At 36.6% G+C, this 18,484-nt stretch overlaps 1 protein-coding gene across 13 annotated transcripts in view; it reads right to left on the reverse strand.

Moving 5' to 3' along the window:
- Positions 1-18,484, reverse strand: part of CFAP20DC (CFAP20 domain containing) — a 237,477-nt gene that overhangs the window by 145,486 nt on the left and 73,507 nt on the right. For all 13 annotated transcript variants that reach the window (XR_006214866.1, XR_006214867.1, XR_006214868.1 and 10 more), the window contains one exon: positions 10,100-10,214. Coding sequence is in view for 10 of the 13 variants with exons in the window: in XM_015538533.2 (XP_015394019.2) it covers positions 10,100-10,214 (115 nt within the window). In the remaining 3 variants the exon portion in view is untranslated. The remainder of the gene's footprint in view (positions 1-10,099; positions 10,215-18,484) is intronic.

Below are 18,484 nucleotides of genomic sequence, written 5' to 3' on the forward strand. Positions count from 1 at the left end.
TGGGAGGTCATAAGTTAACAGCTCTGCTCAGAAAGCGGGAAGGCTGGAGGACAAAGGGAGGGAGAGCTGCTGAGCCCCAGGATGACAGAGCTCAGTTTGGTGGGGAACAAAGGTGCTCGCCAGCGCCATCTCCCCGCCCATCCCCCAGCCAAAATCCCAAAGAGAACCGGTTCCTGCCAGGGAACTTGCTCGCTCTGCGCAAACACCCAACTCTGTGCTTTTGCGGAGCCAAACCTCTGGCAGCAGATCTGACTCCCTCCCGCTGCCACAGGGCCCCTCCTGAAGTGGATCACCTAAGGAGAAGCGAGCTAAGCCTGCCCCTCCTGCCCCCGTGCACCTTGCCTACCCACCCCAGCTAATACGCCAGATACCCAGCACCACAAGCCTGGCAGTGTGCAAGTAGCCCAGACGGGCCACGCCACCCCACAGTGAATCCCGCCCCTAGGAGAAGGGAAGAGAAGGCACACACCAGTCTGACTGTGGCCCCAGCGGTGGGCTGGGGACAGACATCAGGTCGGACTGCAGCCCCGCCCACCAACTCCAGTTATACACCACAGCACAGGGGAAGTGCCCTGCAGGTCCTCACCACTCCAGGGACTATCCAAAATGACCAAACGGAAGAATTCCCCTCAGAATTCCCTCCAGGAAATAACAACAGCTAATGAACTGATCAAAAAGGATTTAAATAATATAACAGAAAGTGAATTTAGAATAATAGTCATAAAATTAATCGCTGGGCTTGAAAACAGTATAGAGGACAGCAGAGAATCTCTTGCCACAGAGATCAAGGGACTAAGGAACAGTCACGAGGAACTGAAAAGCGCTTTAAACGAAATGCAAAACAAAATGGAAACGACGACGTCTCGCATTGAAGAGGCAGAGGAGAGAATAGGTGAACTAGAAGATAAAGTTATGGAAAAAGAGGAAGCTGAGAGAAAGAGAGATAAAAAAATCCAGGAGTATGAGGGAAAAATTAGAGAACTAAGTGATACACTAAAAAGAGATAATATACGCATAATTGGTATCCCAGAGGAGGAAGAGAGAGGGAAAGGTGCTGAAGGGGTACTTGAAGAAATTATAGCTGAGAACTTCCCTGGACTGGGGAGGGAAAAAGGCATTGAAATCCAAGAGGCACAGAGAAGTCCCTTCAGATGTAACTTGAATCGATCTTCTGCACGACATATCATAGTGAAACTGGAAAAATACAAGGATAAAGAGAAAATTCTGAAAGCAGCAAGGGATAAACGCACCCTCACATATAAAGGGAGACCTATAAGACTCGTGACTGATCTCTCTTTTGAAACTTGGCAGGCCAGAAAGGATTGGCACGATATCTTCAGTGTGCTAAACAGAAAAAATATGCAGCCGAGAATTCTTTATCCAGCAAGTCTGTCATTTAGAATAGAAGGAGAGATAAAGGTCTTCCCAAACAAACAAAAACTGAAGGAATTTGTCACCACGAAACCAGCCCTACAAGAGATCCTAAGGGGGACCCTGTGAGACAAAGTACCAGAGACATCACTACAAGCATAAAACATACAGACATCACAATGATTCTAAACCCGTATCTTTCTATAATAACACTGAATGTAAATGGATTAAATGCGCCAACCAAAAGACATAGGGTATCAGAATGGATAAAAAAACAAGACCCATCTATTTGCTGTCTACAAGAGACTCATTTGAGATCTGAGGACACCTTTAGATTGAGAGTGAGGGGATGGAGAACTATTTATCATGCTCCTGGAGGCCAAAAGAAAGCTGGAGTAGCCATACTTATATCAGACAAACTAGACTTTAAATTAAAGGCTGTAACAAGAGATGAAGAAAGGCATTATATAATAATTACAGGGTCTATCCATCAGGAAGAGCTAACTATTATAAATGTCTATGCGCCGAATACAATTGCCCCCAAATATATAAAACAATCACTCATAAACATAAGGAACCTTATTGATAAGAATGTGGTAATTGCAGGGGACTTTAACACCCCACTTACAGAAATGGATAGATCATCTAGACACACGGTCAATAAAGAAAAAAGGGCCCTGAATGATACACTGGATCAGATGGACTTGACAGATATATTTAAAACTCTGCATCCCAAAGCAACAGAACATACTTTCTTCTCGAGTGCACATGGAACATTCTCCAAGATAGATCATATACTGGGTCACAAAACAGCCCTTCATAAGTTTACAAGAATTGAAATTATACCATGCATACTTTCAGACCACAATGCTATGAAGCTTGAAATCAACCACAGGAAAAATCTGGAAAACCTCCAAAAGCATGGAGGTTAAAGAACACCCTACTAACGAATGAGTGGGTCAACCAGGCAATTAGAGAAGAAATTAAAAAATATATGGAAACAAATGAAAATGAAAATACAACAATCCAAACGCTTTGGAATGCAGCGAAGGCAGTCCTGAGAGGAAAATACATTGCAATCCAGGCCTATCTCAAGAAACAAGAAAAATCCCAAATACAAAATCTAACAGCACACCTAAAGGAAATAGAAGCAGAACAGCAAAGGCAGCCTAAACCCAGCAGAAGAAGAGAAATAATAAAGATCAGAGCAGAAATAAACAATATAGAATCTAAAAAAACTGTAGAGCAGATTAACGAAACCAAGAGTTGGTTTTTTGAAAAAATAAACAAAATTGACAAACCTCTAGCCAGGCTTCTCAAAAAGAAAAGGGAGATGACCCAAATAGATAAAATCATGAATGAAAATGGAATTATTACAACCAATCCCTCAGAGATACAAACAATTATCAGGGAATACTATGAAAAATTATATGCCAACAAATTGGACAACCTGGAAGAAATGGACAAATTCCTAAACACCCACACTCTTCCAAAACTCAATCAGGAGGAAATAGAAAGCTTGAACAGACCCATAACCAGCGAAGAAATTGAATCGCTTATCAAAAATCTCCCAACAAATAAGAGTCCAGGACCAGATGGCTTCCCAGGGGAGTTCTACCAGACGTTTAAAGCAGAGATAATACCTATCCTTCTCAAGCTATTCCAAGAAATAGAAAGGGAAGGAAAACTTCCAGACTCATTCTATGAAGCCAGTATTACTTTGATTCCTAAACCAAACAGAGAGACCCAGTAAAAAAAGAGAACTACAGGCCAATATCCCTGATGAATATGGATGCAAAAATGCTCAATAAGATACTAGAAATCGAATTCAACAGCATATAAAAAGAATTATTCACCATGATCAAGTGGGATTCATTCCTGGGATGCAGGGCTGGTTCAACATTCGCAAATCAATCAACGTGATACATCACATTAACAAAAAAAAAAGAGAAGAACCATATGATCCTGTCAATCAATGCAGAAAAGGCCTTTGACAAAATCCAGCACCCTTTCTTAATAAAAACCCTTGAGAAAGTCGGGATAGAAGGAACATACTTAAAGATCATAAAAGCCATTTATGAAAATCCCACAGCTAACATCATCCTCAACGGGGAAAAACTGAGAGCTTTTTCCCTGAGATCAGGAACACGACAGGGATGCCCACTCTCACCGCTGTTGTTTAACATAGTGCTGGAAGTTCTAGCTTCAGCAATCAGACAACAAAAGGAAATCAAAGGCATCAAAATTGGCAAAGATGGAAGTCAAGCTTTCGCTTTTTGCAGATGACATGATATTATACATGGAAAATCCGATAGACTCCACCAAAAGTCTGCTAGAACTGATACATGAATTCAGCAAAGTTGCAGGATACAAAATCAATGTGCAGAAATCAGTTGCATTCTTATACACTAACAATGAAGCAACAGAAAGACAAATGAAGAAACTGATCCCATTCACAATTGCACCAAGAAGCATAAAATACCTAGGAATAAATCTAACCAAAGATGTAAAAGATCTGTATGCTGAAAACTATAGAAAGCTTATGCAGGTAATTGAAGAAGATATAAAGAAATGGAAAGACATTCCCTGCTCATGGATTGGAAGAATAAATATTGTCAAAATGTCAATACTACCCAAAGCTATCTACACATTCAATGCAATCCCAATCAAAATTGCACCAGCATTCTTCTCGAAACTAGAACAAGCAATCCTAAAATTCATATGGAACCACAAAAGGCCCCGAATAGCCAAAGTAATTTTGAAGAAGAAGACCAAAGCAGGAGGCATCACAATCCCAGAATTTAGCCTCTACTACAAAGCTGTAATCATCAAGACAGCATGGTATTGGCATAAAAACAGACACATAGACCAATGGAATAGAATAGAAACCCCAGAACTAGACCCACAAACGTATGGCCAACTTATCTTTGACAAAGCAGGAAAGAACATCCAATGGAAAAAAGACAGTCTCTTTAACAAATGGTGCTGGGAGAACTGGACAGCAACATGCAGAAGGTTGAAACTAGACCACTTTCTCACACCATTCACAAAAATAAACTCAAAATGGATAAAGGACCTGAATGTGAGACAGGAAACCATCCAAACCTTAGAGGAGAAAGCAGGAAAAGACCTCTCTGACCTCAGCCGTAGCAATCTCTTACTCGACACATCCCCAAAGGCAAGGGAATTAAAAGCAAAAGTGAATTACTGGGACCTTATGAAGATAAAAAGCTTCTGCACAGCAAAGGAAACAACCAACAAAACTAAAAGGCAACCAACGGAATGGGAAAAGATATTTGCAAATGACATATCGGACAAAGGGCTAGTATCCAAAATCTATAAAGAGCTCACCAAACTCCACACCCGAAAAACAAATAACCCAGTGAAGAAATGGGCAGAAAACATGAATAGACACTTCTCTAAAGAAGACATCCGGATGGCCAACAGGCACATGAAAAGATGTTCAACGTCGGTCCTTATCAGGGAAATACAAATCAAAACCACACTCAGATATCACCTCACGCCAGTCAGAGTGGCCAAAATGAACAAATCAGGAGACGATAGATGCTGGAGAGGATGTGGGGAAACGGGAACCCTCTTGCACTGTTGGTGGGAATGCAAATTGGTGCAGCCGCTCTGGAAAGCAGTGTGGAGGTTCCTCAGAAAATTAAAAATAGACCTACCCTATGACCCAGCAATAGCACTGCTAGGAATTTATCCAAGGGATACAGGAGTACTGATGCATAGGGGCACTTGTACCCCAATGTTTATAGCAGCACTCTCAACAATAGCCAAATTATGGAAAGAGCCTAAATGTCCATCAACTGATGAATGGATAAAGAAATTGTGGTTTATATACACAATGGAATACTACGTGGCAATGAGAAAGAATGAAATATGGCCTTTTGTAGCAACGTGGATGGAACTGGAGAGTGTGATGCTAAGTGAAATAAGCCATACAGAGAAAGACAGATACCATATGGTTTCACTCTTATGTGGATCCTGAGAAACGTAACAGAAACCCATGGGGGAGGGGAAGGAAAAAAAAAAAAGAGGTTAGAGTGGGAGAGAGCCAAAACATAAGAGACTGTTAAAAACTGAGAACAAACTGAGGGTTGATGGGGGTGGGAGGGAGGGTAGGGTGGGTGATGGGTATTGAGGAGGGCACCTTTTGGGATGAGCACTGGGTGTTGTATGGAAACCAATTTGACAGTAAATTTCACATATTAAAAATAAATAAATAAATAAATAAATAAATAAACATAAAAAAAAAGAAAACCTAAGTTAAAAGAAGAAATTGTTGTAATTTAAATGTTAAAGTGAATCACTCATAATTAAGAATAACATGAAAAATAAAATTTTTTATTTGAAAGGTTGAACATTTAATGGTAACTGGAATAGTAAGTGGCCTATACATAAATATTCATATTGGTGTGGCTATAAGAATATTTATTTGCTGCCTTTGGCTATGTAAAGGTTTTAGCTAAAGAACCAAGCAAAGCGGACTATTTAGCAATTACCCTCTAAATTGAGGTTGCAAACTGTATGCTCAGAGGGCCTATGCAGATAACCCAAATGTATGAAGCAGGAAGGGTCTGAGTGCACCTGCATTCTTTATGAGTGGCGAGGACTAAACTTCACACAGAGCTCAAAGCTCTTTTAAAAGTGTGCAGTTGCCACTCGGCTTCAGCTGACTGCTCACTGCACAACAGACAATATTGACAATTTCTGATTTATAAATGTTAGCTAAAGAGCTTTAAAAATACTGCGCTTCAAAGTTTACCACCAAAGTATCTACAGTTCCTAAGAAAGTAGATGTGAAGAAAGTTTTGGCAAAAAGCAGAGAACTAGAGCAACACCACACCAACACCAAGGAGGATCCTAGCAATGGCATTCTGAATGGGTGGTGCTCGCTCTCATCTTACTTCTTGCTATAGAAGGTTCCCCTAAAACATGGCTCAGCTTTAATTCGATAAGGGCCCAATGGGGATAGACTGCATTAACAGTGGAAATGAAAGACACTCTGCTGCTGTAGCATCTCTTGGATTGAGGGGAAAGGAGTATAAGTTTTAGAACTGAATTTTAAAATATCTGTTTGAATAGTACAGAATACTTCTGGGATTATCAAGCACATTTAGAAAGGTACATGACAAACTCATTTATTTTCTCTCCCATGTCAGGAGACACAGTAAGATTTGCCAATTTGGTTGAACAAATATTTATGGAGCACTTACTACATGCCGTGTACTTATAGGGACTAGGGATAAAAGTCAATTAAGACAAGCTTATAGTCTAAAGGCGGGGAGATACATAAGCAAATATGATTTAGGTGCAGACTGAAGAAGGGTTATGAAGATCATGAATTTGTGAATGGCAATGGTGAACTATACCCCAAATATCTAAACCACAGAGGGGATATCATGGAGGGCTTCCTGGAAGATATAGCAACTAAAGACCAAACTGAAGCTATAATCCTTATCTATGACTTAAGACTGTGCCAGGCACTGTTCTAAAAGCCTCATGTTTATATACTTGTGTAAATCTCCACAACAATCTTAATAGGATTATATCTCATATTATCTGCATTTTATAGATGAGGAAAATGAACAGAAACTTGCACAGGGTCACATAACTAGTAACTGTCAGAATTCAGATACCATGCTCTTAACTTCTATATATTACTTATGGGTTTGTATTTAACAAAATATAAAATAATTAGAATACATTACAAGCAGTTATGACTTGGTGATTTCACTGGGATGGGGAATGCTATAGAAAAAAATGTCTTATCTTTGCTTATTGCTTAGGACTATCTCAAATGTAAGTGAACAATTCTTTCCAGATTCAACCAGAACACTATAGAAAAAATATTTTATCTTCGCTTATTGCTTAGAACTATCTCAAATATAAGTGAACAATTCTTTCTAGATTCAACCACATTGAGGAAAAACTTCTAGATATGTTACAAATATTATGACTGCTTTGCCTTTTAAAATTTAGCATGAGCTTAAACTTACCTAAAATAGCGACCAATTTGCTTTCTTCATACCAGGATTTTTAAAAAACTACATGTAACTATTCTCCACTGAGTCATCTAACTGGAGAGTGGGAAGATGAGGTAGATGAATCAAAGAACACTGCCCCACAGGACCTATTACACATATTACTATTTATTTTTTAGTTTCGGCAGTACACTTCTTATATCATTAGATACCTGGTGCTGCTAGCACAATTTCATGTGACTTATTTGTTAAATAAGAAATATTGGTCAATCAAGTTCACTTGCGATGTTATCAAGGTTCACTTGTAAAGAAAGATAGTATTTGATTTTCAAATACTGTATTCCTACAAATAACACTGTGTGTGTGTGTGTGTGTGTGTGTGTGTATTATAGCCATGTACAGAATGATCAGTTAAAATTTAAGAAAATATCTAGGACTTCAGTTAATTAACTGACAAAGGGGACTGAACCCACAAAGCAAGGTAAAGACAGATTTGATTCATTTAACTGCACACAGAAAAGTGTATTGGTCTCACATACAATTTAACTCTTGGAAACCACAAAACATTGAACTCTAAAAAATCTTAGATGAATAAGGAAATCATACTTAAACATAGAAGGGTGAATGCAATTTTATATTATTATAAATGAATTATGCACCACTAATTACCCTGTTACAGACTTCAACTCTATTACATATACAGTGAGTTTTACATTGCCTTCTTACATTTGCATGTTGTTAGAGGACTTTTATTTCTACTCAAAGAACTCCCTTTAGCATTTATTGTAAGACAGGTTTAGTGGTAATGAATTCCATCAGCTTTTGTTTGTCTGGGAAAGTCTTTATCCCTCCATTGTTTCTGAAAGACAGCTTTGCTAGGTATCGTATTCTTGGTTGATTTTAAGTTTTTTTTTTTTAATATTTATCAATATCTCTTTTATATTTATCATATTCTCTTCTGGCCTGAAAGGCTTCTGTTGAAAAATCTCCCCATAGTTTTATGGGAATTCCTTTGTATGTAACTTCTCTCTTTTCTCTTGTTGCTTTTAAAATTCTTTCTTTGACTCAACATGTAATTGTAATATGTCTGTAATATGTCTGTGTAGTCTTATTTGGGGTCCTTTGGGCCTCTTGGATCTGGATATCTCTTTCTCTCCCCAGGTTTGGGAAGTTTTGAGCCATTACTGATTTAAATACACTTTCTATCCTTTTCTCTTTCTCTTCTTCTTCTGGAATTCCCATAATGTGAATATTGGGAATATTCCCATAATGTAAATTTTCCTTATGTCTCATAATTCTCATAGGGTTTTTTCACTCTTTGTCATTTCATTTCACTTTTTACTCCCCTGACTGGATAATTTTAATTGCCTTGTCCTCCAGGTCACTCATTCTTTTTTCTGCATGGTTGAATCGCTTTTGAAGCTCTCTATTGAATTCTTCAGTTCAACTTCCTATATTTTTCAGCTCTAGCATTTCTATTAGTTTATTTTTGATGTTTTCTATTCCTTTGTCAAAAATCCTGTGCTGTGTGTAGTTTGTTTTCCTAAGTTCATTGAGTTGTCTGTCTGTATGTTCTTGTAGGTCACCAAATTTCTTTAAGAAGATTATTCTGGGGGCGTCTGAGTGGCTCAGTCGGTTGGGCGTCCGACTTCAGCTCAGGTCATGATCTCACGGTTTGTGGGTTCGAGCACTGCATCGGGCTCTGTGCTGACAGTGCAGAGCCTGGAGTCTGTTTTGGATTCTGTGTCTCCCTCTCTCTCTGCCCCACCCCTGTTCACACTCTGTCTCAAGAATAAATAAACATTAAAAAAAAAGAAGATTATTCTGAATTCTTTGACACATCACAGATCTCCATTTGTTTAGAATCAGTTATTAGAGCTTTATTAGTTTCCAGGTGTCATATTCACCTGACTTTTCATGATCCTTCCTTATACTGGCGTCCATACATTTGAGTAAGTGGTAAAAGGTTTCTTCTAAAATAAATGTATTTAAGATCCCCAAAGGTGAGTTATTTAAAGGAAAGTATTAATCACAGGTTGTACACAAACATGGTAAAGTCATGAGAGTAGTACTAAAATAACTGAAGTTTGAGAAAGACTAGTCAAGTCATATCAGGCTCAAATTTCTTGGCCTGTAACCTACAGTTTACATCTCCATACATTATTGCTGCTTTATGTCTTAGAGGTTACACAATAGGCATAAAATCTCCCAACCTATATCTGACTGTTGTATTACAGGACTGCTGTTTCCTTAAGGCTATTTTTTGAAAATCTGGCCACAATGATTAATCATTCTTTGTTCTCCAAATGTGTACCAATTTCCAGCCTTCAAGCTTCTGTTCATGCTGTTCCTTCTGCTTGGAATGCTCACTTCCCTTCTCTAGCTGTTGAATTCTTACAGTCCTTCAAAGGCCCAACTAACTGTAATCTTCTTCATGCAGTCTTTCCTCATCCTGCAGTTAGATGGGCTTCTTTCCCTTTGATGATACCAGTAGAACTTCTCTCTTCACTGAGCTTCCTATCAGTTTTGGTAATATTCCAGATGCTCAAATAATTATATTCTCCCACCTAGTGGATTTTAAGCTCTTTCATGGGAGGGAAAGGAAGAGTATGCATTTTATTCATTTTTATATACTTAACAAAGTACCTTATACACAGAGTAGGCCCATAATTAGTATTTGCTGAATTTAAATTTAATATTTTAAGCAACATTCATGTGACACTTACAATTTTGCGCTTGATCATGAAAAGTGGGATTTTTGCATGGAGAGGAGTTGAGGACAGTTCCTTATGGACCGTTGATAAATACAATCTTCTTTTAATGTTCCCTAAATCAGTAATTCTGAAAAAAGAAAGAAGAGAGAAAGATTTTCATCAATATAATAACCACCGCTTTGGATAATCATCAAAATGATATAGTTTATCATATAGGCCCTTTCCAATAGGGAGATCAAACACAGAATTTAAGAACTGCCTTTTTTTTTTCCTTTCAAGGAGTAATAAAGTTTCTTCCTTAAATTCAAAGTGCTCACAAGCCTGAATGTATAAATTCACTTAATATGCTAATTTATTTCAGTACTCTACACTAGATTTCCACAGTCTTCTAGCCTGTGAAAAAATTCAATCTGTATGAACTGAGAAACTGCTAGCTTTTAATAACCATTGCTTGTTCCAGCCCCTTAAGCTTGTGTTATCTTGGGACATACTGTCACCTACTAAATAGGAAAACATTATGGGTTTCTTTCCCTAGAAACGCACCTGTCATTTTATATAGGCTCTTAGTCTGCTTAGAGACAGACACAAAACACTGACTGTCGGTTTCACTTCCTAAGCACATATCTTCAAACCAGAATTATAATACACAAGTTTATTGCTCACTATTCAGGTCAAGCCACTGTGATACCAAGGACACTGAATTTGAACATCTTTAATAGATTTAGACCACAGCCATGATCACAAAGATTAGGTTTGCTTCAAATTGATAGAGGCTCATTTTTATGTTCTGCTTCCTTTAGGTCTCAGAGGCAACAGGAGGCTTAAAATCTCCAAACCTGTCTCAGGCTGCTATATGGTAGAGTTGATGCTTATTAAAGACTGTCTTTTTACCGGAGAATAGTGATGTTTCTACCATTTTTAGCAACTTTATCTACATGTACAAACTGCTAATTTTCTACAATTAGTAATCCCCCAAGCTGACAACATTTCATTCAAATGAACTACTATTAATATTTACAGTGTAATTAAATATTTTAAGTCAACATAGCCTTTTATTTTTTAAAAGATGTTTATTTATTTCACTTGATCTTAGCCAAAAGGCTGAGAAGTGGTAAGATGTTTATTTATTTATTTGGAAAGAGAGAGAGAGTGTGCATGCAAGTGGGGGGGGGGGCAGAGAGAGAGAGAGAGAGAGAGAGAGAGAGAGAGAATCCCAAGCAGGCTCTGTGCTATCAGTGCAGAGTGCAATATAGGGCTTGATCTTACAAATTGTGAGATCATGACCTGAGAGCCAAAATCAAGAGTCAGATGCTTACCCAACTGAGCCACTCAGGTGCTCCAACATGGCCTTTTCTATAGCTTTTCCTTATCTCCCTTCCTACTTTTCTAATCTCATTATTTCTTCCCTCTAAAACACATATTCTTCTGTAGAAAAACTATCAGTGAACAATGTTAAGAATAAATACAGTAAAAATTAGATGAGATGAATTCAGAGTATGCCCCACCTAAAAATTATACCCTACCTGCACTAAACAATACTATAAATTTATTTAAAAAGCAATAAAGCCTTTCAATCCATAGTCAGAGGTAAGGTTAAAATGCAAAAGTGTTAAGCTTACTGCAGTTTTATATTTAGATGTATAAGTAAATATAGTTTAATATTTGCCCCAAGGCAGTGTCTTCAAAGTGAGATGAGCATACGGGGAGGTGGGGTGGTTAGAGCTATCTTTCATCCCATCCTTTACAAATGTTATTTTTGTGCACATTTCCAAATAAATGTGTTTTTGAAATAAATAAATGTACCTATGTGGTTAGTGTGCTCAAACATTTTACCAATAGGATCAAATATGTTTGGAAAGCATTGTCATGTTATTAGGTGTCTTGTGTAAGAAGCTCTGATTAGAAAAATAGAAGGAAAACCATATTGGGATTCTGGAAAAGGAGAGGGAAGAAAAAGTTCCCTCACATCATACAAAAAGTTTGGTTGCACCAACCAAAACTCAGTTGAGCACAATCTTATTAAAGCTCTGCTTTGCTTATAGAGAAAAGACTATGTCATTTTTATTTGAATTGGTAAGGATCAAACTCCAGAAGAATGTTTGAGCAGACTACCATTTTATCAACATATAGAACTACAGGAACATTCATTCATTCACATATTTAAGAAAAAGCTCACTGAACCAGACAGTATCCTGGGAGTACACTGGGGAATATGATGGTGAGAAAAGCAAGGTAAAAAAGGAGAAAGAGAAAAAATAAATGCCAGTTCTCCTAAATGCAATGAAGAAAACAAAGAAGAGACGGAATTAGAAAACATCAAGAAATGATCTACTTTATAATAAAGCCAGCAGGGTTAGGTAGGACCTAGCAGGTAAAAAGAGGGCATAAAGTAGAAAGGGCAGCCTAGAGCCAAATCATGCAGGGTCTTTAGCCAAGGTAAAGGGTTTTATAAATTTACTGTTCACACTGGGAGAGTCAACATTCCACCTTGCATGATGAATGGATATCATAAAAACAAATAATTATAGTCTCTTTGATTTCTTTATTTTATATGTATAACTGAAGTGAGGATTTTAGAGTACAATCTCATGTGCTTTGATAAATGTTTACACTGATATAATCACCACTCCAAACAAAATATAGAACATTTCCATCACCTTAGAAAGTTCTCTCTTGGCCCCCTCTCATCAATCATCACTCCTGATTTCTAACATCATGTCTAAGTTTTGTCTGTTCTCAAAATTCTTATAAATGAAATGGTGTAGCATATACTCTTCTGTGACTGGCTTCTTTCACTTAACATGACATTTTTGAGATTTATCCATGTTGTAACATGCACCAATGGTTCATTTCTTTAATTGCTGAGGCTTGTATGGCTATGCAATTTATCTATCCATTCTCTTGTTGATGGATACTTATTTCCGGTATGGGTTTTTCATAAATAAGACCTGTCTGAATATGCCTGTGAGTTTTTTTGAGAACAAGTATTTTCATTCTCTTGATAACTAGGAATGGGATTACTGGGTAGTTGGGGAATAAATATGTATAATTTTATAGATTCTATAGATATTTTATAGGTTTCTCATAAATAAGACCTGTCTGAATATGCCTGTAGAGTCTTTTTGTGAACAAGTATTTTTATTCTCTTGATAACTAGGAATGGGATTACTGGGTAGTTGGGGAATAAGTATGTACAATTTTATAAAAATAATTCTCCAAAGTGGTTGCAGTGGTTCCATACTCTCAACAACTTTTGGTACTAGCAGACTTTAATGTTAGCCAATTCTGGTTGGTATGAACAAATATCATTGCGATTTTATTTGCATTTGTCTTATGAATAATGACACTGACTACTTTTTTTTTTTTTTTAATAAGCTTTACGCCCAACATGGGACTCAAACTCACAACCCTGAGATCAAGAGTCGCTCACTTCAATGACCAAGCCAGCCAGGTACTCTCACCTTGACCACTTTTACATGTGTTTACTGGTATGTCTTGTGTAATGTCTGTTAAGTCATTTGCTCAACTTTATTGGGTTGTTTTCTTATAATTATTTATATATTTTGGATATTTGTCCTTTGTCATATATATGCATTGTGAATACTTTCTTGCCTATTATAATGGTATCTTTTGTTAACCTTTTATTTGGAAATAATTTCTCACACAAAAGTATCAATAGTACACAGAAACTCATATACACATTATCTATATTAGCTTATTGCTTAATGATACCTTTTGATTAGAAGTTTTTAATTTCATGAAGTCCAGCTTATCATTATTTACAGTCGCACTTTCTATTTCCTAAAAAATCCCTGCCTAGCCCAAAGTTGCAAAGAAGATACTTTTCTACGCTTTCTTCTAGATCTTTATAGTTTTAGTTTTTCATTCTATGATCCATCCAATATTAATTTCAGTATATTATGTGAGGTAGTGGGTGTGGTTCTTTCTGTATGTTTATCAAGTTGTCCCAGCACTATTTGTTAAAGATTCTCCTTTTCCAAATTGAAATGCCATGGTACTTTGCTGAAAATCAATTGTATATGTGTGAGTGTGGATCTATTTCTGGGCTTTCTATGGATCCATTTGTTTCACTTATCCATTCTTCCGCCAATGTCACACTGTCTTGATCACTCTGGATTTGTAGTAAGTCTTGAAAGTAGATGAAGAAACTCTTCAACTTTTTGTTTGTTTTTTTGTTTTTTTGTTTTTTGAGGTTCATTAGGCCCTTGCTTTTCCAGATAGATTTTAGGATCCACTTATCATTTTCTATAAAAAAAAGTTGTTAAGAGTTTTGGATTGTGTTGAATCTATAAGATCAATTTGGGGAGAACAATATTGAGTTACCCAATCCACTTACATGGTATTTATTATGTATTTGTTTAGGCCTTGTTTAATTTCTTTCACAATATTTTACAGCTTTAATTTTAGAAGTCTTGTGCAGCTTTTGTTAAATTTATTCCTAAGTATTTTGTTTTTTGATGTGATTGAAGATAATTGCTACTAGTATATAAAAATTTCATCGATTTTTGTATATAATTATTTCTGTGACCTTGCTTAATTCACACATTACTTTTAGTAGTTGTTTTGTAGATTCCTGAGGATTTTATACATAAACAATCATGTCTTCAGTGAATAAAGACTTTATTTCTGTTTTTTTCAATATTTTTATTTTTTATTTTTTATTTTTTTCTTGCATTACTGCACTGGTTAGCACCTCCAGCATATACTAAATTGAAATAATGAGAGCAGAAAACCTTGCCTTGTTCCTAATCATAAGGGAAAAATGTTCACTATGGTTCCATTACATATCATGTTAGATGTAAGTTCCCTTTAACATATTGAGGATCTTGTGTTTTCTATTTCTAGTTTTTTTAAAGGTTTTTTTTTTTTTTAATTCATGAAAGGGTATGGAATTCTGTCCAATGCTTTTTCTGCATTGAGATAGTCCTGTTGTGTTTCTCCTTTATTCTGTCCATATTTTGAATTATACTGATTGACTTCCAAATGTGAAACCAACCTTGTATTCTTGGTATAAATTTCAATTATGCTAGTATTTTGTTGAAGAATTTTACACCTGTGTTCATGAGGTACATTGGTTTGTATTTTCTCATGATATTTATATCAGGTTTTGACAACAGAGTTAAGCTAATCCCATAAAGTGATTTGGGAAGAGTTTCCTCCTCTTCTATTGTCTGAAAATTTATTTAAAATGGTGCTAGTTTATTTATTTTTATTTTTAAATGTTTATTTATCTATTTTGAGGAGGGTAGGGGCACAGAGAGAGGAAGAGAGAGAATCCCAAGCAGGTTCCATGCTGTCAGTGCAGAGCCAGATGCAGAGCTCCATCTCACCAACTGTGAGATCATGACCTGAGCTGAAATCCGGAGTCGGATGCTTAATCAAATGAGCCACCCAGGTGCCCTAAAATGGTGCTAGTTTAAATGTTAATAGAATTAATGTAAGTCTAAAGCTTTCTTTGTGGGAAGATTTTGGTTATATATTCAATTTAACAGATTATGAGGCTATTCAGATTTCTAATTTTTGTTGTTTCAGTTTTAATACATTGGGATTTTATTGCCTTAAAGTTGTTCATATTATTCCCTTTATTATCACTTAACATTAGTAGGATCTGTAGCGGTATCCTGTCTCTCATTCTTGACATTGGTAATTTGTGACTTCTCTCTTTTTATTATTCAATCCCTCTATGGTTTATTAAGTTTAACTTTTTAAAGAAACAACTCTTGGCTTTGTAGAATTTCTCTATTCTTTGTTTTCAATTTTATTGATTCTTGGTTCTATGTTTATTTCTTTCCTTCTACTTATTTTAGGTTTAATTTGTTCTGTTTTTCCCCCTTCACTTCTTCGGGTGGAAAGTTAGATAATTAATTTTAAACCTCTCTCTTTTCTCATACAAACGTTTAAAACTTATAAAGCTTTCCTCTAAGCATTATGTTAGCTGTCTCCCACAAATTCTGATATGTTGTACTGTAATTTTCATTCAGTTTGAAATATTTTCTAATTTCCCAAATGATTTCTTCTTTGAATCTTGGGTTACTCAGATGTGTGCTATTTAATTTCCAAATACTACAGTCTTTCCTATATATTGCATTGCTATTGATTTTTAATTTAATTCCATTGTGGTCAGAAAACATACTTTGTTAAGTTTCCTTTTAAAAAAAATGTAATAAGACATTGTTTGATTCAGAATATGACTGATGGATGGTCTACATGCACTTGCATTTCTTATTTTTTTTATTTTAAAACTTTAAAACATTAAAAACTACTTTCCCCAAGTCTACTCAGTACTGATCCATTTATCTATAGGCCATTCTTTCATATTTCTGGGCAAGTCTGGCACCCAGATCACAATTTTCTTCTGCCACCATTCTGGGTAACTTTATCTACACAAGAGAGCAAAATTTAATTTAAACTTAAACCTTTTCCACCATGACAATCAACACATCTATTCCATTTTAGCACCTTATACAGATAGCCCTACTTTGTAGCCCATCATTACTAGGAATTGTTCAACTTCAAAGTCTCCATTTCAAATTTTCTTCCTGATTTCATTAATTCATTCAACTAGCATTCAGTCAATGCCTTAACAGCACAACACAAGGCACCAGAGATATGGAAGTAGCTAAGTTGCAGAAATCATTCTCCAGTGTGGAAGGAAAAATAAACATTCTTCAGTAGCTGTTTTAGCACATTTCATAGACGTTATCTTATTAGGTCTCACAAAAATCCTTCACTAAAGGCAGTATATTCATTCTCCATTTTGTAGATAGGGAAATTAGACTCCATAAACTAAGGAAGCTACTAGTGTATGGAAATACAGCTAGGTAAGTAGCAGAATGTTAAAATTGCCTCTTTAAAATCCACCACGATTTCTGTGATATGACTGTATGGTCACTACCATAATAGCCTGAAGCTCTTTCATTCATTCATGCTCAGTGGCCACTATTTGCCATATGCTGTGCTGGCAGTGACAAGGCTGCCTTGGTGCCGTCCTCACAGAACCACAGCCAAACACTTTCAATACAATACTTGTTCATCTGATAAAAACCACATACCCTTTTGCTTCTCCCCTTGTCACTCTTTTAAAACCATTTCCTGCTCAATTCTGGCTTCCAGTCTGGATCCAATTTTCTAATAGGTCACAAACATGTGTCTTAAACTATGACTCCAGTTAAAGCCTCCTGAAAGGATGATCCAAAGCTAGAAAGATGAGTGTAGTAATCCACTAGAATGTGGTAATTCATCTAAAGAAAAAATATTTACCAAATTTCAGAAGGTCTTTGTGCTTGGCACACAATCAGAACAAGTGACTTAGACTTCGGTTCTTGATGTATGCATTCCTCAAAGAAAAGGTAGTGATATTATTATTAAATATCTATTAGGGGTGTCTGGGTGGCTCAGTTGGTTAAGTGTCCAACTCGATCTCGGCTCAGGTCATGATCTCACAGGTCCTGAGACTGAGCCCTGCATCGGGCTCTGTGCTGACAGTGCAGAGCCTGCTTGGGATTCTCTCTCTCCCTCTCTCTCTGCCCCTGCCCTATTTGTGCATGTTCTCTCTTTCCCTAAAAAAAAAAAAAAACAAAAAAAAAACTTAAAAAATAAATATCTATTATGTATTGAACATTTCCTATATGCCAACACTGTATTAAGTATTCTAGATGGATTATCTCACAATGCTCTCATAAACCCCACAAGATGTCTATTAGTATTATCCCTACTTAACAGATGAGGAAACTGAAGCTTTAGTTCTCAGACATCTAGCAGAATGCAGATTTAAACTCAGATCTAATTGATCCTAGTACTTACTACATTCTTAACAAGATGCTGATCTTCTTTTGGGCAGACAGTGCCTATAAAAACATCCATAGTAGAAGAATCTTTGCTCCTGGGAACAAAATATTTAGCATCTGGTAACTAAGACTGTTTGGCTGGACAGAACCCATGTTTGCCTTTGTAAGTATGTGTGTGCATGTGCACACACATTCCATTCACAAATTCTTCTTTTAAAATTTTGTAAAAAAACAGAAACAAAGACAACACCCCTCTGATTCAGGAACTATTATCTTGCAATTAAAAGCTCGTAGGTTAATCTGACTTTCTTAATTTTCATGTTCTTGGAGGTCACTTCACCGTGCCACCATAGGCTTCATATACTTACAGTCCTCTCAGTTATTAGTGAGGAACCCTGTGAATCACTGATTCTGCCCTGTTTTGAACATCTGGACTTCACTGTTCCAATTAGCTGTCAGGCTGAGGAAAGGACACAGGTGCAAGTAGTTTATTGGAGAGCTGATTCCATGAAACAGGAATGAAGGAAGAGGGAGAGTAAGACAATAAAAGAGGAAAAGCCAAGATAAGAATGCGCTGTCAACAATACTG

Source organism: Panthera tigris, chromosome A2, assembly GCF_018350195.1.
Source record: "Panthera tigris isolate Pti1 chromosome A2, P.tigris_Pti1_mat1.1, whole genome shotgun sequence".
Classification (NCBI taxonomy): Eukaryota; Metazoa; Chordata; class Mammalia; order Carnivora; family Felidae; genus Panthera; species Panthera tigris.